General features: G+C 40.6%; 1 protein-coding gene across 1 annotated transcript in view; it reads right to left on the bottom strand.

Annotated features, from left to right (window-relative positions):
* The window catches only part of DOCK8 (dedicator of cytokinesis 8), a 221,854-nt gene that overhangs the window by 149,736 nt on the left and 44,584 nt on the right, over positions 1 to 27,534 (bottom strand). Inside the window, exons 2-4 of the mRNA XM_067744237.1 lie at positions 19,712 to 19,814; positions 7,095 to 7,270; positions 3,858 to 3,929 (exon numbers count right to left, since the gene is read on the bottom strand). Of these exons, the coding sequence (XP_067600338.1) occupies positions 3,858 to 3,929; positions 7,095 to 7,270; positions 19,712 to 19,814 (351 nt within the window). The remainder of the gene's footprint in view (positions 1 to 3,857; positions 3,930 to 7,094; positions 7,271 to 19,711; positions 19,815 to 27,534) is intronic.

Genomic DNA, 27,534 nt, shown 5'->3' with positions numbered 1-27,534 from the left:
CTTCCTGTCAGTCCCCGAACAGTCAATGTCTATAATAGTCAGGAATCTAAATTCTCCTTCTTGTAGTGGCTTATCTATGAAGCCATTCACAGGTTCCACCTGGTTTTACTGAAATGAACTACCACCAGAACCACTACCTTCCTTGCCTTTCTCTTTCTACCATCACTCTGCAACCATATAGAAACAACTCATAGAAAACAACTAGCTGAATATGTATGTAGGGTTGGGAGATGAAGGGCACCTGGAAGAGTGTATTGGATTCTCCCCACAAATAAAATACTACGGATGCACGTGAGGGCAGAATGATCCTGGGAGGACTGTTCAATAGGAATTATAGCCTTTATGTTAGAGTATCAGATTTAGAGTACCAAAAGGTCAAACAGTGGGGTTGGAAAAGGTGCTTCCTCAGTTGAACACTAGTCAAAGCTTGCCAGAAACTGAAAACGAGTTTCGACGTTGCACACATCTACCTGTCCATTAGCTAATTTCTGGGAAACAAGCTGGTCCGTTACCCAAGTGCGCAGATAACGGGGCCAATGACAATCCCCATCCTCAGTATGTTGCCAAACATAAAGTTAAAACAGACATTGCTTTGTTTTGTGAAAATAAAAAGATACAAAACTTGCACAGAATAAATATATGAAAAACCACTGTTCCTACAGAAGAGATAAAAACAAATGGAGACACATGAGGGAACGGAAGCAATAATCAAAGTGGCTAATGGTCTAGTTTAACATTTTAATCCTAAATTCCTAGTAAATAATACTAGGTTTATGGATTAAATTTTAAGCATGACAGCAAAACTATAAATCATAAGGAAAACTGTCAATATAGATTTTACTAATAAATAATTTTGAATGTTAAAAAACTATAAACAAATTTAAAAGACAAAGAGTATCCTGGGTAAGGAATTTGTATTATATGACATACAAAGGGTTAATATCCTTACCGAATGAAAGCAGCCCTAAAGATAAACAAGACCAGACAACTACAGTAATAGAGATGCACAAATTTAATGAATAAGCAGAGCACCAAGGAAAACTTACAAATGGACGATAAATTTATGGAAAAAAAGATACCAAATTGAAACAAAGAAAATGCAAATAAAAGACAGCCATTTTACAAATAAAATTGGAAATTTATTAAAAGATAACATCCAATATTCTTGAGGATTCACGCATATCTTGCTAATAATCTTTCTGATATGTTATTCCCAAATCCTTAAATTTGTGCATACACTTAAACACACAGAAACTCCTCTTGTAGGAATTTATTCCAAACGGAAAAAAAACATAACTATACACAAGAATGTTGCTATACTGGGTATAACACTGAAAAACAGGGGATCATCTAAGCATTAAAATTGTTTAAATAAATTTTTGTATAAATACATTATACAACCATTAAAAATTGTCTTGAGGAATAATATTTAATAGCAAAGAGATAGTTACCACTTAGTGTGAAGACTGAAAAAGCATGCTGCCAAACAGTATCAAAATCGGACTTAATTTTTATGCAAATATATACAAAGAAATATGATTCAAAGGCAACACATCAAATGTTAATGGTGGTTATGTGTCTATAGTGAAATGGAGTGATTTTTGTTTTCTCTTTTTGGTTCGCTATGATCTCCAAAATTTTTACAATGAGTATTCTAAAAAGAGTCCTTTAAGTTTGTTCAAGATAGAGAAAAAAAATTCCAATGGAAATTGCCATGAAGAATGAAAAAGTGCAGTGTCCCGAATAGAAAATAAAAACCAAGTGTAGTAAAATGGACCTTTCTATTTATTGCCCCGTCTCAGATTTCTTTCAAGCCTTCATATCCAGAAAGTACCTCTAATTATAACATTTAAAAGCATGAGAACAACTTGTTCTGAAATCTTCTATTTATTACCAGCAAAGTATAATCTTATTTGACTGCCCGGCAAACTTGGTTTTCTATTCAAGTTAGAACAGATGATGGATTAGCGTCTAACTTTCTCTTAATTACTTTATACAAGTGAAGCTTTCTCTTTCTCAGTTACTGAAAATAGTATGCATACTGACATTACTCCAAAACACATCACCACAAATTCAATGGTACCCTTCCAGGAGCTGGATAAAACCCAACCTCCAAAGTCTTCCATCATTTATCCCACAGAACGGTAATTCTTACTGGAGTATAGGAGAGGTGAGGATATCAGAATTTCAAACTACTTGTGTGTTGTCACAGGTTCTCTGATGTTTCTCTAGTGGGGTGTGCCCCTGATTGCAGACTCTCCCCAGACAGCTCCCCAACACGTACACACATACAGGTTGCGAATTCCAGTGTGGGTAGATGCTTCTCATTAGAGGGTACTCTCCAGGTCATTGGCATGGAGACAAAAAGCTCAGGACAATGTTATAGAACATTTAATTAACCCAGGAGAGAAGGGCCTTTTTGACTAGAAGGCAAGCAAGTAATTTATTTCTTGGTCATAAATTTAAATGTGCCCTTTGAATCTGAGGCCAAATTTCCATTCATTAATCCCCACCCCCACCCCCCAGGAATTCATCAGAATAGAAATAAAAGGGCTCTATTCTTTGTGTTTAAAATGTAACTTTCTCCTTCAGTAGGTGAATGGATGAACAAACTATAGTAAATCCATGCAGTGGAATATTATTCAGCGAAGAAAGAAATGAGCTATCAAGCCACAAAAACACACAGAAAAAGAAGGCAAAACTATGGAGACAGTAAAAAGATAAGTGGTTGCCAGGGAGGGAGGACCAGAGGGCACAGAGGGGATTTTTAGGGCAGTGAAACTATTCGGTATGACACTCCAGTGGTAGATAAACGTCATTTTACATTTGTCAAAACCACAGAATGTAAACACAAAAAATAAGCCCTACTGTAAACTATGGACTTTAGTTAATAATAATGGATTGGGCTTTCCTGGTGGCGCAGTGGTTGAGAGTCCGCCTGCTGATGCAGGAGACACGGGTTCGTGCCCCGGTCCGGGAAGATCCCATATGCCGCGGAGCAGCTGGGCCCGTGAGCCATGGCCGCTGAGCCTGCGCGTCCGGAGCCTGTGCTCCGCAACGGGAGAGGCCACAACAGTGAGAGGCCCACGTACCGCAAAAAAAAAAAAAAAAAAATAATAATAATAATGGATCAACACTGGCTCATCAATTGTACCAAATATTCCACACTTAAGTAAGACTCATCCAAGGAAGGATAAATTAGTCAGAGAAAGCTGCACGAAGAAAAAAGAAATTTGATATGATCTTTTATCCACGGGTAGGATTGGGTAGACAGATGAAAGAAGGGAGAGCATGCCCAGAGGGGAGACAGCAAGAGCAAAAGTGTGGAGGGAGGACTGAGTCAGTCATGTGGTGCAACAGTGAGGAAGAGACGCAGGCTCAGAGAAAGGAAGGGGCTCCAGCAGTTAAGGGAAATACGTTTTAATAGATAGAGTTGGGCCAGATTATTAAAGCCCTTGAAAGGCAAGCAGGTGGTGTTTATATTTGATATAGTAGGAAATAGAGAGCCTTAGAAGGTGTTTGAGCAGGAGAGTGATACAAGATACACTCAATGCTCATTATTCATGGATTTTGCATTTGCCTACTTGCTAAAATTTATTTGGAATCCCCAAAATCAATATTCATGGCCATTCAAGGACATAAAAACCTCACACACACCAAAAAACCCAGTACATTAATAATAGGGGGAAATGTGTGTGGGAGGTAGTATATGAGAACTCTCAGTACTTCTTTCTAATCAATTTTCTTGTAAGCCTACACTGTTCTAAAAAAAGTTTATTAATTTTTTTTAAAAAAGTTATAAAAAGGTAACGATATAAAGTAAGTATATACGTAAAGAGGGAAAAAAATGAACTTACTTCCGATTCACAATTAGCCACTCCCGAATATAGGTCTGAACGCAGTCCCTGACGTGAGGGTCCAGTTCAACCCTAATGAGGTGGAAAACAACATAAAGAAGTTATTACCAGGTAAACACAACAAAGCAGTCCTTTATCATAACCAAGGACAGCAGGATGATTTCAAATCCGTATCAACTGAGAATGGCAAGGGCATTGTTATCCAATCCTCTCAAGTGTCTGAAGTATTCCTGAGGCAGTAACATTTTTACTTTGATGAGACAAACGTTGGCATTTTGTGCTTTGTGGGTTTTCTTTATTACACAGAATCGTATTAGATTATTATCTATCCCTGAAGGCATTCCGACACAAGACAGGTAGAACTAGCTGTAATCACATACAAAACAAGAAGAATAAGTATAAATACCAGTCTCTTCTGGGGTAATCTGGGCATATTTTTTGCTCACGTGTAACCTTGTTAGGACATGCATGTTTTCCTTTTTGAAAGCCATGAAGAAGAGGAGTTGTACTTTGAGGAGCTGGCAGGCCCTGGCTTTGGTTGGTGATTATTAATTCGGGCAGCTCTTGTCTACTGCATAGAGTGTGTCATGAGAGAAGCTCTTAGAGTGCTTCGGAGTCTGGAAATTTAGAAATCACTACTTCCCCGCAGTAGCAAAGGTTATTTTTCGTTTGTTTGTTTGTTTTGGGTTTTTTTGCTGTTCTCCCAAACGTGTTGGTACTACAGATAAATAGGTCTAAGTGCTCTAAGTTTTAATTTTCTGGTTTGTAGAAAGAGGGTAAGAACAGTACCCACCTTGTGGACTGGCTGTTAGTTTTAGATGGAATACTGTAGAAGTCAGACATGTGGTCCCTGGGCCCTGACTACTCAAATCCCAGCCCCATTCCTTATGAGACCTTGGGCCAGTCACTCAACCCTTCTGTGCCTCAGTTTCCTCACTGTAAGTGGGGAGAGTAATCGTGCAGTGCTCCCTTGGAGAGCTGTGATGAAGATGAAGTCAGTGTGTGAAGTGCTTAGAAAAGCGTCTGGCACATAATAAGACCTACGTGTGATAGTTCACACTTGTGTGCCATTCATTCTGCACTAGGCACTGATGCAATCCCTCTACAGGTATGAATTCAGTTAATGTCAATCAGCTCCATAGAACAGACGCTATTACTATTTTCATTTTGCAGAGGGATGAGATGAAAAGATCTTTCTCAAAGACACTCAGCAAGTGGAAGAGCAGGGAAATGACCCTAGGCCACTCGCCTGGGAGCGCAGGTTTACACCCACTGCACTATCACAGCTCAATATCATGTTCTCGGATAGGCACTGGGGTTCAACAGGAGTCAGCTGTCGTGTACTCTGATGATGATGATACTTTCCTGGGCTTTAATTATACACAAGACTTTTGGGCAACGATTGAAACAGTAGAGGGTATTTGAAAGCCATCAGACAGATAACGTGTTAGTTATCAATTCTGGTGACGAGGCAATATTATGCTCAAAAATTGATGTTAAGGGCTTCCCTGGTGGTGTAGTGGTTGAGAGTCCGCCTGCTGATGCAGGGGACACGGGTTCGTGCCCCGGTCCAGGAGGATCCCACATGTCGCGGAGCGGCTGGGCCCGTGAGCCATGGCCGCTGAGCCTGTGCATCCGGAGCCTGTGCTCCGCAACGGGAGAGGCCACAACAGTGAGAGGCCCACGTATCGCAAAAAACAAAAAAAACCTGATGTTAAGAAAAAAATTACCTCTTCTATCAAATTTCAAAAAAAAATAAAAATCCTCCTACCTGTAAACTTACTGTAAGTTTTTTTTTTTTTTTTTTTTTTTTTTTTTGCGGTACGTGGGCCTCTCACTGTTGTGGCCTCTCCCATTGCCGATCACAGGCTCCGGACGCACAGGCTCAGGGCCATGACTCACGGGCCCAGCCACTCCGCGGCATGTGGGATCTTCCCAGACTGGGGCACGAACCCGTGTCCCCTGCATCGGCAGGCGGACTCTCAACCACTGTGCGCCCAGGGAAGCCCTATTTTAAGTATTTTAAACAGGATTTTCCAAGATTCTGATCTCATTTGAAGACAATTAACCATATATTTTACACAAAGAAATTAAATTATTCTCTACCAAAGGTAACAATAATAGATGTTACCTATATGAAAGTCACATCTGAATAAATGGACTGACAACAGGGAAGAATGTTTCCCAAGAATCACCATGATCTTGTTTTCTGGGGAGTGAGTATCTTCAAAATGTTAGAGCAGAGCATATGGTCAGCTCTTCTATATGAATGAGAACTGTCTAAACAAAGAGCAAAGGGTCAAATAATACCCTATCACTGTCATCTAACCTTCTTAAACTGTGACGAAATAAAATCCAAAATAGAACTGGAATATCCCCGAATAATGAGGGCAGGGGCTGTGTTTCATGATCTCATTTCCAGGACTTTTTGGGGAAGAGGAGAAGGTTGAAAATCTCAGGAGGTTGTGAATCTTTGGTTTTGAAGATGAATGCAAATAAAAGTTCATCCTAAATCTCCAAAGAGACATTGCTTGTTACTCTATGGAAATAACAGGAGTTTCATCTAAATATAATTCCATCATTTGATACTGAGGACTAATGCTGACACCTGTAAACACATCGATTAACCCACTGTAGAAACTCAACCCTAAGCAGCTATTCACATATTCACACTACAGAGCTTTCCCCATTGTTTTTCCGCTTGACAAGACTTGCTTCACAAGAAAGAACTTTGCCTTATTCATCTTCTTATCCCAGTTCTCAGCACATAGTAGATGCTCAAGAAATGTGGATCGGACTTACTTGTGTGACTTGATCCAGTCTCATATATGGAAAGAATTAAAATGCTCCTGAACGGAGACATTTCAATGATTATTATTTTTACAAATGGAAAAAACTGAGGCCTCCTGAGGTCACATGACTTGCCCACAGTCACTGAGCTGACCCGGGCAGTCTGGGTCCAGAGCCTGCACTCTTCACCTCTTCTTAAGCAGTCGATTTTGTTCCACTGCAGCCCTTTAACTGGCTTAGTCCCCACATGGCTTTTCAAAGCCTCTGGTCAAACCAGTTCAAAATCTATCTACATGTAGGTGACAGTGCCACAGTAGTCATCCTGCACATCTTGATAGATCTGAGTCATGTTACTTGTAAGAGAAGTCCAGAATTAGGGCATCTCTCCCTAACCAAGAACAGGCATGATCATCATAATCCCATCCACATTTTAAGAAAGCAATTTACCCTTCCTCCGGCAAAGAGGGCTGCAAAGTTCGACATTCCTTCGGCGTGAACACCACGTCCAAGTCATCTTCGGAGAAGTCTCCCAGCTCTTGGGCAAGCTCCACATCCAGGCTGTTCAGGTGTGTCATCAGAAGTCCTTCAAAGTCCACTGGCTCCACCGGGTCATAAAACTGAGGCTGGGGTCAGGGAAAGGAAAAAGAGGTTCCCACACGGTTTAGGGTAAAAGCACTAAGGCGACAGGAGATGTGTGCCCTGTCCTCCCTCTCCTCCCAGTAAGTGCTTCGCTCCTCATGTACAACTAAGTGGGGCTGTCTTTAGAGAAGCTGTCAAACACAGAAGTGGTGATATGCAAAGGAAAAGAAACACAGCATGGAAAGTCAAGTCAGAACACAGTGAGTAATTAAAATCACACCCCAAGGTAGAATTTTTCTCTGCTTAATTGCATCTTTGTGTGTGTGTGTGTGTGTGTGTGTGTGTGTGTGTGTGTGTGTGTGTGTGTGTGTGTGTGTGGTATGCGGGCCTCTCACTGTTGTGGCCTCTCCCGTTGCGGAGCACAGGCTCCGGACGCGCAGGCTCAGCGGCCATGGCTCACGGGCCCAGCCGCTCCACGGCATGTGGGATCTTTCCGGACCGGGGCACGAACCCGTGTCCCCTGCATCGGCAGGCGGACTCTCAACCACTGCACCACGGGGGAAGCCCTAATTGCATCTTGATGAGGATTCCTGAGAAGATCCAAAATGAGATCACTAGGCCTTGCTGCATTTTTATAATTTCTCACGCAAAAGCTCTCTGAGGCCACGTTTACCCAAATAAACATGAAGCGGCGAATCGGAGGCAATTTTCTAGAGATTCAGGCAAACTCGACAGGCGTTCCGTCTGAGTATTTAGGTACAGTGCTTTCTTTGGCCTGAGTTATCCTATACATTGATTCTTGAAGGCACTTCATTCGTAATCACAGCCCACAGTGAACCAGGCTGGGTGGCTGGGACACTCCAAGGCAGTGATTTCCAAACGCTGCTGCACTGCCTGGTGCCGGTTGGGAAGAATTTTCACTGACTGCAGTTAAATAAGCAAACTAAGGGCAACTGGCTGCGTTTTCATAAGGCTGAATGTACTTGCTTGGAAAGGATTGCCTTTTTAAATTTTGTCTCTTCAATTATATCCTTCCATAGTGAGGGTATAAAAGAAATGATAGAAGTAGGTGGTAATTTAAAAAATAATTTTCCTCAGGTGCAAGCTGGCAATTCAACAAATATTTTTCTCTAGCTTGTGAAGTCCACTTAGACTTAGGAAACCACTGCCTTAAGGGAGTAAAAGAATCACTCAGATCAAGTTGACATGTGTAGTAGTGGTAGTAGTAATAATAATAATAATAATAATAACAGCAGCTCTGTGGTGTTCATTTATGTGAGACTATTTGGAGTCATCACTCCAACAAACACCCCAGATTCTTGACTTGTACTGCCTCGCTCTGAAACAAGGACAGATCTAAAGGAAATGCTGACCAAACCGGTTTTTCATCACCCTGAAACCATACACCAGGCTAGATGTAAGGCTCCAGGTTAGAGAAGAGGAAAAAAGTGCCATGGAAGAGGCAAGAAGATTAGAGAAGGTAAGTGTGGCTTGCCCTGTCTCCTCCCACCTTTGTGTCCCTGGTGGTGGTGGAGACCTGAGTGACACGTGAAAGAGTGAGGACGAAGCTGAGAAGTGAGCAAACATGCCCTCCCTGTCTGAGATTCTTGAAGTGGCTGGCTTACATAATGCCCTATGCCAGCAGGACCAAAAGGGGCAGAAGAGAAGGCAGCAGGACATTCTTCAGTAGGAGAGAGCACAGACACTCCCCTGCTTCCCCAAGGCTCCCACAAAGTGTGACTGAGGACAAGGAAGTTTCTTTCCCTGGGTTCTGACTGGGGACCTGGAAGTCAGCTGAGGAGAGGACCACAGTCCTTAGAGGGGCCTCTCAAGATGAAGCAGCTGGGACCACCAGGGGCTCAGAGAACTGCAGATCAGGCTATGCAGAAGCCAGGTGGGGACAGTTTGCAAAAAGACATTGTTGACCTCTGCCAGAGGGAACAACAGGCATTATCCACGCACAGAACAAAAAACAATCTACTGCAGACTCACATAAGACCAACCCCGAGGGAGAAAGCGGACTTTCCACTCCTTATCACAACACGGCACAGAGTTCAGGCGCAGGGACTGAAATGACTTCAACTCGAAATGAAGAGACTGCACTGTTTGCATACTCAACCTTATTACTGTAAAGTTTATACCCTTGAACTAAAAACTGTTGAGCACGATGTGCCAAGAAGTTGCGCTAGGTCACTCTCGACAGTATCTCATTTAATCCTCACCAGAACTCTGTAAAGTACACTCTTTTATTACCCTCATTTTACAGATGAGGACTTTGAAGGCTAGAGATTTAATAGTTTGCCCATGTTTACATAGCTGGGAAGTAGCCCATCTGGAATTCAAACCTAGGCAGGTTCCTAATTCTGTTTTCTCTTGCTGGCTTTCCAGGGAATCTGAATTTCCAGAAATAATTAAACACAAGGCAGTGGTAAGTGTGTTTAGAAGAGAGTAAAATAAATCAATCTGCCACCACGCCCAAGTTCCACCCTGAATTTCTCATGAGATTGGCTTCTCAAAGTAATAATAGTGAAGTAATTAACTGATTAAAGCGATACTAAACGTAAATTTATCATGAAGAGTATCAATTATTCGAGCAGAGGCATTGAAGAGATATACTGAAAAATTATATTGAAGCACATTTGAAACCATGTGACACTAGCACTAATAACTATTGGGTTGGCCAAAAAGTTCCTTTGGGTTTTTCTGTAACATCTTAATGGAAAAAAACCCGAAGGAACTTTTTGGCCAACCAATAGCAGGTAGAAGCTTCCACAGAGAAATGGCATTTGTGTGAAATCATCAGAGAGAAAAAAATTTAGGTCCAGCCAAAGTATTATACTTATCATGTCCCTAAAATTCAAAGCCACAAGGGATAAGAAAAACCTGGCTGATACTGGCACCTGTTACCTACAGGACAGGCTGCCGATGAGCCGGTGGAGGGGGGCGGGCAAAGGATAGCTGACTCCGTTTTTGAACTTCATCAGCAAGTTCAATTACTTGCTGAACATCTACTAAATGCAAGTCACTGAGTTGGCCCTTAGGGATAAAGATGAATACAGGAAGCTACTCTCATGCCTCTTTCCCCAGACCTTGAGTCAACTGTGAGACGGGGAAGCTTGCCACCTTCTCACATACAAAATAATGCTATCTTTGGAGGGGGGAGCTATGACAAAGAATACAGTGTCATCACTGAGCACTAACTGTGCGGCAATGTGCCAAAAGCAATAAACACAGTTGATCATAAAGTCATAAACTCTTACGGTCTGAATCTACTTCAGGACTGAACAGACGATAAGAATAAGCCATAATGATAGAATTCTTGAGTATCATTCTAGCCCTACACATAAGCTGGCATGTAATAACGAGTCACCACTACGCTTTCTATGCTGAAACTAACAAGGGAGGAAACTGTTCATTGCAAAAGAGATGTAAACTGCTCCTGCTCTTGGCAAGTGGGTGGAGAGGCCAACTACTGTTACCTAGGCCTCCAAGCAAGTTGTTCCTCTTGCATATTCAAATAACCAGGAACCAAAAGAGATTTCTGTTCTCTAAACTATCTGAAGTCAATCTCAAGAGTAGGTTTTAAAAAAGAAAAAAAAAAAAAGAGTAGGTTTTATTATTAAGGAATTAACACATACACACATTTAGGGGTAAACAAATATTGAAGAGATTTACAGTGGTTTTGCATTTCATTGGGGGCTGAAGTTTAGGAATGGGGCCAGAAGGGGATGTTCTGAGGTCAGTCCCTTGGGCTCTTGGGAGCATAAAAGCCAAATGTGAAAATTTACTATTTTTGTTTTCTCTGCTACTGAGTTATATGTGGCCTCCTAGTCAGTGGAGACTGAAGACTAGTTGAAATGGTATGATCCAAAGTAATTTCAAGGTCATCTTATACAAGGAATTATCATATCATGTCTATCATTTGTTAAAATAATATAAGAAAAAACCCTAAATAATCAAAATAAAAACAAACACAAAAAATCCATTTTTAAAAACAAAACAACTTAAGACTGCAAATTATCCTAAATCAGGCTTTGATTGTGATGGCTTTGTGATGTGTCAACTTGGCTCAGCAGAGCTACATTCTTCCAAATTCCCTTCCTAGTACTCTTCCAGTCGTGGTTGGCTACCGGGGTTTTCTCTTGCCAGAACTGGAGGACAGAAGGGAGACTGCAGCTATTCTGTAGCATACACACACCTACTGATACAATCAAACGCTAAGTTAGGTGTGAAGTGATATTACCCATGTAATTAAAGTCTCTAACCAGTTGACTTTAAGATAATCAAAAGGGAGATTAGCCTGGGTGGCCTGACTCAATCAGTTGGATGTCTTTTCACAGAGAGTGGAGGCTCTCTGGAAGTTCAGGGCTCCAGGCTTCAGCTCATGCCCGTGGAGTTCCAGCTTGCTGTGATCTTGCCTTCCTGAACGCCCCGTGGACTTCAGCCTTGCTTAGCCACCACCAGTGGGTAAACCAATTCCCTGTAATCAATTCCTTAATAAACATGAAGATGCATGTCCTACCAGTTCCACTGCTCTGGTTGAATCTAGAATAATACGCCAACTTTCACTCATTCAACAAATACTCGCTGGGGTCCTAAGCAGTCCAGCACTAGGCCAAGGAGACACAGTCAATGACCTCAATCAATTTTCAACACTCCTCTAGTGAAGATTCGTGCAGTCTTTCTTTCTAGCTATTTTCTTCAGATGTCTGATCCATAGAAGACTAGAAATACACAAAAAGTATAAATACTCTAAAAGCTTAAATTATTCAGAGACAAATATTCATTTTTAATGAAGAGGGTTCAAGTTTTTCCTTGTCCCCTAATGCACATCAAGGGCTAGTTCTCCTGACGCGGGGTAGGATTCAATTTGTTTTGAAGCTGAAAACTTCTACAGCATCAGAACCATGTCTGTTTAAAATTAATCTATGTAGCCTTAGCACAGCATAGTATGCCGCCATCACACTGATAGATGATTAAAATAACAAATCCGCACAATATTTCACAAATAAGGATACCGAAAAACAGAGAAGTTACGTAACTTGGTCCAAATCACACAGGTAATCACAAAAGACCTGGGTCCTTGGTTACAACACTGGGGAAGCTTCATGCCGCTTTGGGTGGGGCTAGGGGAAGAGGCATGATGCTTCCAAATGCCCTGGCCTTGTACCCTCATGCATGTCTATCCCTGTGGTGGGTGGTCCTCAAATCAACTTGGCTGTTCATGAGAGACGAGTCTTGGTCAACGTCACCCAAGACTTCCATGTTGCCAAATGCAGTAGCTGTCGCTCATTCCTGGTTTATCTATAGCACTGGACAGTTAATCACTCTTTCCTTCTTGAAACACTTTCTTCACGTGGAGAGGGACCAACTGTCCTAGTGTGTCCCAATCTCTGAAAGTCCATGGACCAGGAAACCCCTCAGTCCAACAAACTGGAACAGACACTTGGTCACTCTACCTTTGGGACATGAGTTTTCCTAGGTTCTCCTTCTCCTTTGCAGAGCCCTAGGGTTCAGTCCTAAAAGAGCTTCTCTCCCCAATCTGAATTTACTCCCATATGATCTCATCTATGCGCATGACTTTAAATACCTTCTTTTTCTTTCTTTTTAAAATTATAGCTATGTATCTGTAACCTTTGCCCTGATATTCAGGTTGATTTTTCCAATTACATCTCAGCGTTGCACCTTGGTGATCTAACAGGCCTCTCAAACATCACAAATTCAAAATTACTTAACTTTCCTGCCGATCTGCTCTTCCCGTATTTTCCAGGTCTGTGCATCTCAGCAAGTGGCGATTCCACTCCACCAGCTGCCCAGGGCAAAATCTTTGGAGTCAACGTTGATTTCTCTCTTTTTCTTACATCCTGCATATTATCTATCAGAAAATCCTATCCACTTTACTTCTGAAATATATCCAGAATCCAACCACTTCTCACCTTTTCTACTGCCACCACCCTATTCCAAAGCAGCACCATTGTTTTGTTGAGTTACTGTGACAATTTCCTAACTGCCCTCCCAACCCCGGTCTATTCTTCACTTAGCAGCCAGAGTGATCTTTATAAAAAGAACCCTATAAGCAACCTTTATAATAACAATTCTGATGGTGCTGAGTCTGTGCTTCCGGTGACTTCCCATCTTAATCCAAGTAAGAGACAAAGTTCTCCCATGGCCTCTGAGGCCGATGACCCAGCCTTGATTCCTCTTCCATCTCATCTCCTATTGCCCACTCTGCTCAGCTCACTGTCTGCATCCTTCCTGTTTCTGGAGCATGTCATATGCTCTTGCTCTGGGGACTTTGCTCTTGCTGTTCCTTCTAAATCGAATATTCTTCCTTCAAATACCTGTTAAGTTCATTCAGAATTCTTCCCAAGTGTCTCCTTTCCAGACCTCCAAGCCTCCACAGACCACTCAGTCTAAAATATAGTGCTCTCTTCTGTGTCACTCTCTATTCCCTATCCACGTTTCATTTTTCAAAGCACTTACTACCCCTTGAGAGAGTCTACATTCACTTATTTGTCTACGTCTCTCATTCCAGAATGTAAGCTCATGAAGACAGACACTTTGTTACATTCACTACTGTATCCCCAGCTCCTAGAGCAATTCCTGGCACAGAGTGAGACCCAATACATGTTTCCTGAGTAAATGAATATGGAAAGCAATCCTCTTGGCTCTCTACTATCTTTAAGTAAACAGAGCAGAAGGCAGTAAAGTTCCTCTGGCTTCAATATTTCAAAGTACTTCACGGCTTAGATTAAGGAATACTTCCCTGTTTCCACCAATGGCAATCTTCCACTGATGCCACTGCATGGAAGGTACTGACATGCCATGATGGACATCAATCTAATCTTACCAAGACTGACTTGATTCCTCTGCTTTTCAGTGACAGTAATGAAATTCACGCTCTGCGTGCAGGGTGGCACTCTTTCATTTTGCCTTCCACTGTGAATCTGCATGAAAATTGTAATGAAATCTTCATTTTCCATCATGTCCCCTCCAGTGAAATCAATGAAACCTAAAGATAGTCCAACTTCTTTGAAAGATGAAGCACAAAAGAAAAACAAAAAAGACCATGTTTATCGAGTGAGCCACCATTTAGGTCATCCTTAGTGGTTAAAAAAAAAAAAGGTTGTTTTATTGCAGAGAAGCTTAAACACGAAACAAAAAAGAATGCTTTCCAAGGTATGAGACCTTCTTTTTTCTTTCCCCTGTAACTGTTATATACAAACATGTCGTGTAACCATAGTGTTTTGATTTATATCCAGGATGTGGCTTTCTACATCCTTCTCTTCAGCCAGAGCTGTTATGATCCAGCTGATTCCTTCCATTTTACTTCAAAGTTTTTCTCTTCTCACTTTTAAAAATAACACTTTTCCTCTATAAAAATGTAAGTTAAGTTATTAACCATGCACACAGTATCTCAAATCCTTTCTAACTTAGGGCAAAGAAGACCTACCTTTCTTCTTTTGTACGCTTTACTCTCCTTTCGACTTTGAATAATCAGAAAGATAGTTTTACTATTTTACGGTTTCATCTTAATGAAGACAACTAATATATAGTTGTTTGCCTTTATAGATGACTGGCATCAGAGGGGCTCTGGCCAACCTACTCACATAGCTGTGGCAACGGAGAATTCCAGGGCCAATGGGTGATGCACAGGTGATGCCTCTCTTTGGCACTGGCCACAAAGGACTCTGATGGCAGTATTAGGTGTGTCAAAAAGACCCAGGGCAAGTCTGTAATCATTGCATTTTGTTTTATAAAACCAACTCTAAATGGTGAATCCTCTTCATATTCAAAAATGCAAAATTTTAAAATATTTTATCTACTTTGAAAATGCATGTTTACACAATCACCACAGCTAACATTTACAATTAGGGTTAAAAAAACAAAAACCCAGTAACACCACACATACGCACGTGCACACACACATACCCACAAAATCAAACGCAACCTTCCTCTCCCTTGATTTATCAGATTTATGACAGAATCTGCTATATTTATATAAAAATATATTCACAGAATTAGCAAGTAGTCCTCGCTTACTACATTTTCTGAAATTCAGAGCAACCAGGACAACAAAAGAAACTTTACTTTTCTTATGTTCTTCCTCCTATTTGGACTACTTCTATCTATCAACACATAGGTTCTTTAAATGACCCTCAACCTGGACCACATGTTAAAGTCCCATGAAACTTTAAAATACTGATACCTGGACCCCAACTCTAGGGATTTTGATGTAATTGTTCTACAACAGGCCACAGGTATGTTTCTAATGGTCTCAGGTGATTCTAATGAGAGCCAGGTCTGAGAACCTTCCTCTAAATCTTCTCAACCTCCCCCTTTAAGCCTTTACCTCCTATTTTATCTTGGATCTTCTCTCCTCTGAACACCCACCACACCCAAAGCCAGCATGGATTCTCCGTATTATCTGCCTTCCCAAATATATTATAAGGCCCTTAAGAGGCAAAACCATCTCCTATTCATCTTCTTGAAATCTCCCACAGTGTCTCCACAGTGCCAAATAAACAGACAGCAACATTAGCCTCTATGTACACAGCATCTGTTTTATCATTCTATGTTAACCCTAACAGGGGTAGCATTACTATGCCCGTACTGCACATGAAGAAACTGAAGCCTTCATCAAGGTTACTTAACTTGCCCCAAATTATGAGTGACAGTTATGCTCCACCCCAGATCCATCTGACTGCAAGTTCCAGCCTCTTGCAAAACAACAACAAGGTATAATTGATTGGGTTTTAAATAACTTGGTGCCAGTTTCCAAAAAGCACATGAAAAGATGTTCAACATTGCTAATTATTAGAAAAATTCAAATCAAAACTACAATGAGGTTTCACCTCACATTGGTCAGAAAGACCATCATCAAAACGTCTACAAACAGTAAATGCTGGAGAGGGTGTGGAGAAAAGGGAACCCTCCTACACTGTTGTTGGGAATGTAAATTGGTGCAGCCACTATGGAGAACAGTATGGAGGTTCCTTAAGAAACTAAAAATAGAACTACCATACGATCCAGCAATCCCACTCCTGGGCATATATCTGGAGAAAACCATACTTCAAAAAGATACAAGCACCCCAATGTTCATTGCACCACAATTTACAATAACCAAGACATGGAAGCAACTTAAATGTCCATCAACAGATAAATGGATAAAGAAGATGTGGTACATATATACAATGGAACACTATTCAGCCATGAAATGAATGAAATAATGCCATTTGCAGCGACATGGATGGACCCAGAGATTACCATACTAAGTGAAGTAAGTCAGAGAAAGGCAAATATCCTATGATATCACTTAGATGTGGAATCTTAAAAAATGATACAAATGAACTTATTTACAAATCAGAAACAGACTCACAGACTTCGGAAACAAACTTATGGTTACTAAAGGGGAAAGGGGGTGGGTGGATAAATTAGGAGTTTGGGATTAACAGATACACACTACTATATATAAAATAGAAAGTCAACAAGGACCTACTGTATTCCACAGGAAACTCTACTCAATATGCTTTAATAACCTATATGGGAAAAGAATCTGAAAAAGAATGAATATATGTATATATGTAACGGAATCTCTTTGCTGTACACCTGAAACTAGCACAGCATTGTAAATCAACTCTACTCCAATATAAAATAAAAATTAAATTAAAATAAATAAATAACGTGGTGCCAATTAAATACTTTTAAAAATTAAACATTTATATCAGCATGTGGGGTTGTTGAAATGGTGGTTCTATAAACAAAGGTAAGGGAAATAAAGGTCAAAATGCACTTAATCCAATTTTCCCATTGTCTAAAATCATACAATGAACAGTCTATGGCTTCTCATTTAAGAAAAGTTTTTTTAAAGGTGCTTCAGGGTGAGAGTCTTTAGGTGATAAACTACTCCTCTGCCTTGCCAGAAATAAATCTTCCTGAAATGTCCCATTATCTTTCTATGAAACAAAATATTTTTTTTAAGGGAAAGGGAAATCACCATGTACGCGGATGATTTTTTGTTGGAGGAACCTTCATTCGGGAAGATGACTCAAGGGAAAGAACAGCCACTTCATTCTGACATTACAAGAAGACCAGCAGGTAAACATTAGGGTGCTGGGATTTCCTGAGCAGTCCTTGCATTTAAAAAACAAAAGAGGAATCAAATGCAGACTTTTGCTCCCTCATATGCCACCTGCCCTTCAGGCAGTTAACAAGAAGAAGCAGGGTCAGCACACTGTGCTGAAGCTGGGGTAGAGGTCTGGGGGAAAATATTCAGAAGACTAAACTGGAATTAACCAGGAGAAATACATTTTAAAGGCTATTTATTTGCAAATAGAACCGGGTAGAAATTATGACAGGACCACATGATTCATGTATAGTTAAACATTTTTGCTTATTTCTTTGACATATTCTATTAGAAGTTAAGCCACATGTTAACTCTACCACCTAGCTAATGAAATAATTCATCCAAATGCACTTTTGTCAAAACCTGATGACGCAGCATAACTACCAAAAGAACGCCTGCAAAAATAAGAAACAATTTTTAAAATTTGTGACTTTAAATAAAAAAGATTTCTCCTGAAGAAATTTCAGGCTGCAGCTGGTGTGTAGCTAAGGGGTTAAAGCCTCTGAGTTAAACTTCCTTAAAGCCTCTTAATAGTGAGGTCCACACTATTTCTCAAGACAACTATTCCAGAAAGCTGCAGTCTGAATTTACAAAGAAGCAAAGCACCAAACCCCACCTCCCGCACCTTGTTTAAGATTTTAAAATGTATCCAGTCACTTTTTTTTTTTTTTTGCGGTACGCGGGCTTCTCACTGTTGTGGCCTCTCCCGTTGCGGAGCACAGGCTCCGGACGCGCAGGCTCAGCGGCCAGGGCTCACGGGCCCAGCCGCTCCGCGGCATGTGGGATCATCCCGGACCGGGGCACGAACCCCTGTCCCCTGCATCGGCAGGCGGACTCTCAACCACTGCGCCACCAGGGAAGCCCTCCAGTCACTTTTTAACTTCATTTCGCATATTTTGAAAGACAATTTGAGTCAGAAATTAAAAAAAAAATTTTTTTTGGTTTTCAATGAAATCTATACCAGCACCACATGAAACCAAAAAGCATATCTAATTTATCTTGGATTAAAGCATATCTAATACATCTGAAAGCACGGACATTATGCCCTTGGTGTGCTTTTATTATAATCTGTGATCTGAAACAGACAGGAAAAGTACAACTAAAAAGGGCAGTTGAACAAGCCACCGAAGTCATAAGTAGATTTTTTAAAGAACTGTCATCGAAAGTTACCTCTTGCAGTAAAAGGTGCTATACATTTTTTAGTACTACTATTTCATCAGTGACACAACACACAAATTATCCTACTGAAAGAACCACAAATCACTCCAGTAAACATACCTTTAAAAGATACACAGTTACACGGCGTGGAAAACTGTTACAGGAGACAAAATGGCGGCTACAGGAAACCGAGTGGAAGGTTACAAAATTTCTAAGAGCAGAAGTGGTTTTGAAGTAATAAGTGAGAAAGAAAAAAATAACCTAACCTCCTTAAGATAACCAAGAGAACGAGCAAGAAAGTGGGGCTGTGCTGTGAGGGGAAGTGAGTACAGTGGAGGCTGCAGCTCTCTTAAAAAGGAAGTGAAGACTCACTTCTGGTTTTATAAACTATCTCATTTAAGTCAGATTTAACCCACTGGGCACACGCCTCGCATTTAGTCCTCAAATAACATAACATATGTATACACACTCAACAATTGGCGTTAATATTAAAATGTAGGCAATCTTCAACTTAAAAGGGGGAGTGTGTTTTAAAAATGAAGGTTTGTACTGTCTGATTCCATGGACATGAAGTTCCAGAGAAGGCAAAATTATGATGACAGAGGTGTATTGGTGATTGCCTAGGGCTGCTGGCTGAGGGCTGGGAGAGGAGACCCACTGCAAAGGGGGCATGACGGGGCTTTTTTAGGGTAAAGAAACAGTTCTATATCTTGTCTGAGTACAGGTTAACTATAAATTGGCCAAATTCCTCAAACACCTACAAATGAGTGAAATTTTATTGTATGTAAATTACACTTCCAAAAAAATTATTTAAAAAGCTTAAGGTTCATAACTTGACTTTTCAGATTTGGGAATACATTTTTTTTCCAATAAAAGCATGTTACAAATGGTTTTAAGTTTCCAGGCTAATCCTTCCCCTCCCCAAAATATGAATCATAATTTGGGTGAAATCAAATAGCCCGGAAGTCCACTGAGTCCAGAGACTTCAGAATCATAGTCCCTGGAGATCCACTTTGTATTCCCAGCCCTCGTGGACGGAGGGAGAGAGGGGAATTGATGTCAAAAAGCAGTGCAGAGCCAGGAACTGGTGGTTGGTGATGTAAGGGATCGGTGGGAAAACCTAAGACTCAGGAAGCAAAAGATTATGCTGGGCACTTCTGCCCTTGACCATTCTCTAAGCAAACCTGTAACTCATACTTACTAGTTGAAGAGAGGGGAAGCCAGAGGTACTTATGCTTTGTCGATGGTACTGGCCAAGGTTTGGTGGGAGGGTAAACTGTTTCCTTATTTCCGCAGAAGAATACCTTGGGTTAAAACAGAAAAATCTAAATGAAGTGGTAATTTTAAAACATCATCACAATTATAGATACAATCTTTGATAGCATGTTATAAAACTTATTCCTTAGCCGGGTGACTGGCAGAACTGACTAATATGTCCTCAGTGGCCTGTGGGTAGACACTAGAGCTTTTGGGTGATAATATACGCTCTTGAGAAGTTCACAGAAGCCAGGATGCCTGCAGTTATAGCTCTTGCCCAATACTGGAAGGATGACAGCATGAGGAGGAAGAAGAGTTTGCAGCCCAAGGAAAAAATCCAGGGCACTTGGCTCTTTCTTCCCAGGCCATTCAAAGGCATTTTCTCCACATGAGGACATCTGGCCTCTGATGAGAGTCCTTTAAACCCCAAGCCATCATCTTGAACCAGTCACTCTCCTTTCAAGCAGCTGAGCCCTTATGGTCGCTGCCTGCTTTCACAGAAAATGCCAGTGACCTTTTAAATGAACACTTCCACCTCCCCACAGGCACCTGAGATGCTACCTGGAATTCCAAGGACTGTATTCGTTCCAAACCACTCCTAGTGAGTGACCCTTTGAGTCAGCCGCAGTGACACTGCTGAGCCCTCAGACAACATCCCTGTAGCCGGGAACCGAGCAAAGGGGAGTCGCTCTTCACTGTCTACGCACACCTGCTGGCAGGAGTTACCGACAAGTGATATCCCGATTATGAGCAGGTTGACTTTTGTGCGCTCACTTTTTGGTAATTTGTTTGTAACTCAGAACACATTTTCTCATTAAGTCAGTCTTTGGTATCTGGATTCTTAGCCTAGTTCACAAAAGTGTACTTAAACCACAATGAGGCCACTATAGAAAATAACTAGAAACTGGCATTACTGAGGATCAAATGAGACCCTATTTGAAACATGCTGCATGTCCAACAAAGAGATATACACGTTTTTAAAATTATAACTTAAAATAAAATATTTAAATATTATAAGTAAATCTTATTATATTTTCTCCATTATAAAGTATGCTAGGGCATCATTATTAATTTTTCTGCATGATGAGGTTTCTGACATGACCTGCCTGGCTCCCAATCTTAGTAATGTGGGGCATCCAGGAAAGAGGCAGGAAACCTGTCCTGGCCGCACCTGTGACATCCATTCTCCCAACCCAAGAGCACCTCAATCTCCTTTCAGGATTGGCACACTCATGTTGTACAGGTATAACCACAAATCAAAGGGATGAGCACATAGCCCAACGTAAGACAATTCTCTCGCCTTTCCAGGATCCTGAATGATGAATGGATATAAGAAAGGAGGAAAATGGCTGGAGCACATTCTTGTCAGCAGTGGCCCCTTTACACTATGATGCAATGAGATGTGAACCCCCAGAGAAGTTACAGCAGCCCGTAGTAATTGTACTCCTTCATTTCCCGAAGTATTTTCTTTCTCTATTTTTTTAAAGTATGAGAAAATACTAGGATAAGGAGTAAGTAGTCTATTATCCATCAAGGAAATGCAAATCAAAATCACAATGAGTTACCACTTCACAACCACTAGGGTGGATAAACCAGAAAAAAGATGGGCAGTAATGAGTACTGGTGAGGACATGAAGAAATTGAAGCAGTCATACATTGTTGGTGGGAATGTAAAATTGTGTACCTGCTTTGGAAAACAGTCTGGCAGTTCCTCAGAAAGGTAAACATAGAGCTCCCATATATCCCAGCAAACCCACCCCTAGGTTTATATCCAAGAAAAAGGAGAACATACTTCCACACAAAGCTTATACATAAATGCTCATAGCAGCATTATTTACGGTAGCCAAAATGTGGAAACAACCTAAATGTCCATCACCTGATGAATGGATAAACAACATGTGGTATATCATACATGGACTACATTCAGCAATAAAAAAGTGAAAGAGTTTAAAAAAAAAAAAAGTAAAATATAAAAAGATACTATAAAAAAAAAAAAGTGAAAGAAGTACTGATACATACCACAGCATGGATGAACCCTGAAAACATTACATTCAGTCGAAGAAGCTAAACCAAGAGACCACATGTTGCATAATTCCTTATATGAAATGTCCAGAATAAGCAAATCTATAGAGGAATGGGACTGAGGTTTCTTTTAGGGGTAATGAAAATGTTCTAGAATTAATTGTTCTGAGGCATGCACAACTCTGTGAATATACTAAAAAGCACTGAATTGTGTATATGTGTGAATTGTGTGGTACCTGAATTATTTCTAAATAAAGCTGATAGAGATATAAATGTGTGCTGTGTATGTGTGTGTGTGTGTGTGTGTGTGTGTGTGTGTGTGTGTAAGTACTCTACAGAGACAAAAGCGAAGGCAAGAATTTAGCACGATCAAGAATGGAGGAAAACTTTCAGATTTTGATCCCCGGCGCTCAGTACTCTCATTTTCATTGCAAGTTGGCAGTCACCATTTCTAAAAAAATCAACAGCCTAGGCAACTATCCAAAACAAAAGGCCCATCTTGCATAACCACATTGTATCTTGTTTCTGGCATCACGGGAACCCAAGCCAGCAGAGCAATCACTTATCTGCTTATTTCAGAAGGTGACCGTAGTCACGAAGGGCAGAGACATCCAAGCAAAGTCGTTTTCTGTGACTGGGCTGACTTTTCACAGATAAGACTGACGGCTCCTGTGATTTCTGCTTCCAGGTCTTCCCCCCAGGGCCTCTCAGGGCCTCTGGCCATTCTCAAGCCTTTCCTGTCATAGACCAGAGGGGTCTACCTGAATTGGGAATATCTGAAAACGTTCATGAAAGTGAACACGCCAACATGAAGTGGCATCGTGAGAGAATCACAGAATGGCAGGAGGTACAGGTTCTTGCTTTCATTTTGAAGTACAGTTGGCTGTCTAACAAAGCTGCAATACGTTTTTTTTTTTTTTTCTTTTTTTGCGGTACGCGGGCCTCTCACTGTTGTGGCCTCTCCCGTTGCGTAGCACAGGCTCCGGACGCGCAGGCTCAGCGGCCATGGCTCAAGGGCCCAGCCGCTCCGCGGCACGTGGGACCTTCCCGGACCGGGGCACGACCCCGCGCCCCCTGCATCGGCAGGCGGACTCCCAACCACTGCGCCACCAGGGAAGCCCTGCAATACGTTTGTCATCAAATGCCATCAGAATGTTCCTGCTCCCCAGCCCTGCATAAACAGCTGGAGTTCCTGTTTCAACCCTTCACATAAGCTTCCTGATTCAGAGCTATATAACTCATCTTTTTCCCTGACATGTCAAGCCTGCCCCAAGCCTATTTCCTATCCCTGCAGAATCAATCCTACAAAAGGCGATTAAACCTGTCCCTTCAAAACCATCAAATAAGGATATGAATTGTCTGTCCTTAAAATGAAAACACTGAATCATCACAGGTGGAATGAATTGCTTTGTATTCACTTAAAGAACTTCAAAATAAAATAGCTCTGGAGAGGCCCTACGCACATTTAAACTAGCAAAAACAGGCTGGAATGATAAAATTACATGTTGGTCAAGCTGTGGGAAAACCCCTGTGGGGTTGTATATTGGTGTCGTGTCTTTGGAAAATAATACTGTAACATGTGACAAGAACTCTAAAACTGTCGTTACTCTTTCATGGGAATATACCCCATGGAATTTATACAGACAAAAATATAATTTGAACAAAAATGAACATAAGAACTCTGTATATGATAGCAGATAATTGAATGCATCCAATGCAATTGAATGCAATCCAATGCATCCAACATTAGGGAGAACACTAAGTACATAACAGCATAAAATACATGAAATATGATTTTACCATTTAAATATTTGTATGGAATGTACATAAAGAAAGAAGTTAAAAGTAAAAAGTAATATGAGGAATTGAATACAAATATTCAACAATATATGTATAAATAAATATACCAGAAGGTTCAGAAATGTTTCTGGTAGTTATATAGAGGGAGTTTAATAACTACCCAATTCAGCTCTTTCTCCTATAAAGTTGCTTAAAGTCATCATTTAAAAAACCAGTGTGTACCTATAAAGTGCCATGCAGGCATAGATGCACTACTGGGGATTTTTAAAAATTATGTAAATATCAGCTATTAAATTTACTGATACGGAACACAAATAAGAGAACCCAACCAGGGAAAGAGCTCCTATAGGTGTGGTGTCCATGCAGGTATTACATGGGGGTTTTATTTCCTCTGCATTTGAGTCTCAGATCAAATTCAACATGTCTAAGATAATTTTTATGATGCCAGATTTATATTACATTTCCCTGATGAGCCAAGATAGCCTTCTTCTAATAACCTGAAATGCTTTATAAATATTATCTTCTTTATTTCTGCAAATGTCGATACCCCTACTCTGGGGTCAGAATGGTAGAATGGGGTGGGTAGCAAAGCTCTCTATTTTTATTCAGATGGACACGTTGTTGTGATGTATACAGCTGGAACTAATTATCAGTGGAATTAATGATTGGGCAGAGCTTGCTAAGTGTGGACTATGGGGCATTTGCATCAAATCATCAGCTGCTTAGGAAAAAGGCAGATTCTTAGACCCTGCCCCACTCTTGTGGTGCAGCCTGGAAAAAATGCACTTTTAACCAGCACCTCCAGGTGATTTTCATGTCCAAGAAAGCGTAAGATTCACTGATGGGGCAAGTCTATGAGAGAGTGGTTGGTTGATTCATTCATTCGTAAAAACACTGAGGGCACACACAGTGCCAGACTCTCTGCCAAGTGCTAGGGACTTGAAGTCCAAGAAAACACTGCTGCTGCTCCTGGAAGTTCAGTCTAGTAGGTGGGAGGGCGGAGGGAAGATGGATAATTGAATAATTATAATACAACATGATAAGCATGTATTATACACAGGAATGTGCACAGTGCCTTGTGAGCAAAGAGGAGGGAGTTACTAACTCAGTCTCAGAATGCTTAGGAGGCTTCCAGGAAAAGGGGACTTTGGAACCATATTTTGGAAAAAAAAAATCAGTAGGAACAGGCCTGATTGGAAAAAAAAATGCATTTCAAGCATTTTTTTAACCATTTCATGCCATCTAGACATTAGGTTTCTATACTCCTACTTCAAGTATTTTAACCCTACATTTTAATAGGGCAGTATTTGGGCTGCCCTGTTTCTTTACAACAGACATAGCTAGAAGAGCAAAGAAAAAGAGTGTGAACTCAGTGACCTAGCCCTGAGCGTTGCCATTTGCCAGCTGTTTTGAATTCAAGTACATCAGTTAACCAAGCTGGGTTTTAGTTTCATGACATGTAAAATGAAGGGGCTGGGCTATACGATCTCCTGGGCACCTTTCCAGCTCTAACTGGCAAAGATGCTTAAGCCTCTCCAAGTGGAACGATCGGCACCGTCATCTACACCAGCAGCTCCGCTAGGAAACCGAACAGCCCCAGAAGGCTTCTCACTGGCTGTCATCCCTAAAAGAAAATTCTTTCACACTGTATGCTGGTATGGCCAGCAGCCAAAATGGTTGGGAGGATTTTAAAACTGATTCAAGAAAAAAACCTTGTCTATAAGAGTTTAAAGAGGTTTAGGGTCTTCCTGAATCTGACATGTTTTAAACAATAGTGAAAGGAGTGGAATAAAGAAAAGCAAACGTATAATTTACTCTTAGTTTACATATAGTTACTCTTAGTAACTAACAACTGACTATAAAACACTCAACAACTACAGTGTAAAGTACACAGCTGGTAACAAATAATAATTAGAGACATTTGTTGGTAGCATATATATGGATGTAGCCACAAGCACACTGTATAATTAAACCCTGCCAAAGAGGCACTGTTCAGAACTAGAAATGATTTACACCAAGCAAATGGTGAAAGAATGTTACCCCCCAAACTTCCTGAATTATAAGTTTAGGGCAGTGCTGTATAAAAACAATACTAAAGCTTTTAAAATTTGCTGTATGTATGTAGAAAAACTAGCTCTGAATGATGTAAAAAACACAGGGTTGGATCACAGTTTGGGGCATGGATAACATCTGAAAACACAGAGCTGGCTCAAGAGTGAGTAGTTCCTGGAGTTGACCATATAAAAATAATCTAAGGCTTTTTCTGAGATGCATCCTCAGATACTTTTAGTGAAGTACATCTTTAAATTTAAAAGGCTACAAAATGAATTTCTGTGGCAAAATCTATATTTATATAATGTTATGTAATATATAATATACAGCTATAGATATATATATCATATTATATATGTATTAATAATATTATACATTATTTATATATCTATAAATAATATTATCTATTATTTCTATATCTATATCTATCTATCTCCATCCTTGCATATACATACATGCATACGTTTTGAGCAATGAATTCCTCAGAAGTTCATCATGCTGAGGTTTCAAAATAAATATTTCAAGTTTTAGAGTTTCTCATATTTTCCATCTCTTCTCATAAACAGACATGCCATAAATGTACAACTTCTGTAAAGATGATTCAACAGGTGGAAACATGACTACAAACCGAAGTTTGCCCCTATTAACAAGCCGTGGAACTTGTTTCTCCCTCACAGGGGAGGCCCAGATCCCTTTCACTTGGAAAATTCCTCTGCATTTATTAGATGACTGCAGTGTTTGAGGATTCCTGCAGCAAGCCCAGAGAAGAAGGATTACTCAGTGTCTTCAGTGATTCTCTAAGGGATCTCCTCCCCACAGCCCCCAGATACCACCTTGTAAGTTAGTTTTTCTCCTGCCATTATCACCACCTACTAGTGAGGCAGCATAATCATCTAAAAGAACACCTGTAAATACTGAGTATTTTTTATTTGTAACTGGTTGTTAAAAAGGGGTTCTCCAGAAAAATGTGTTGAGACATAAAGAAACAGATCTAACATATGTAAACTGAAGTCCCGAAAGAAGAAGAGAGACATAACAGGAGCAGAAGTAACATTTAAAGAAAACTTGCTGACAAAAATAACCAAGACCAACGTTTGTAAAACTCTACAAACACCAATCAGAATCAATACAGAATAAAGCAGAAACTAACACACCATTGTAAAGCAATTATACTCCAATAAAGATGTTAAAAAAAATCAATACAGAGAAAATCAAACCTAGACCCATCATAGTAAAACTGCTGAAAATCAAAGAGAAATTTTAATTAACTAATTTATTTACTTATTATTTATTTATTTTTGGCTGTGTTGGGTCTTCTATGCTGTGTGCAGGCTTTCTCCACTTGCAGCAAGTGGAGGCTACTCTTCATTGTGGTGTGTGGGTTTCTCATTGTGGTGGCTTCTCTTGTTGCAGAGCACAGGCTCTAGGTGCACAGGCTTCAGTAGTTGCAGCATGCAGGTTCAGCAGTTGCGGCACACGGGCCCTAGAGTGCATGGGCTTCAGTAGTTGTGGCGCATGGGCTCACTAGTTGTGGCCTTCAGGTTCAGTAGTTTGGCTCGCAGGCTCTAGAGTGCAGGCTCAGTAGTTGTGCTGCATGGGTTTAGTTGCTCTGTGGCAAGTGGGGTCTTCCCAGACCAGGGCTCGAACCCGTGTCTCCTGCATTGGCAGGTGGATTCTTTAATGACTGTGCCACCAGGGAAGTTCCCCAAAGAGAAATTTTAATGCTCTTAAAAAACATTTGGGGAAAACACACACTACCTTGGAAGTGGAATAGTAAGAGTAATTGAATTCTCAACTGAAAAAGTAAAGTCCAAAACCAATGCAATGTCAATCTTTAAACTGTTGAAAGAAAACAACTACCAATATAGAATTTTCTACCCAGTGAAAATATCC

This window comes from Pseudorca crassidens, chromosome 7, assembly GCF_039906515.1.
Source record: "Pseudorca crassidens isolate mPseCra1 chromosome 7, mPseCra1.hap1, whole genome shotgun sequence".
Lineage (NCBI taxonomy): Eukaryota > Metazoa > Chordata > Mammalia > Artiodactyla > Delphinidae > Pseudorca > Pseudorca crassidens.
The sequence above is the reverse complement of the archived record's forward strand: the minus strand, read 5'-3'. Positions and strand labels throughout refer to the sequence as shown.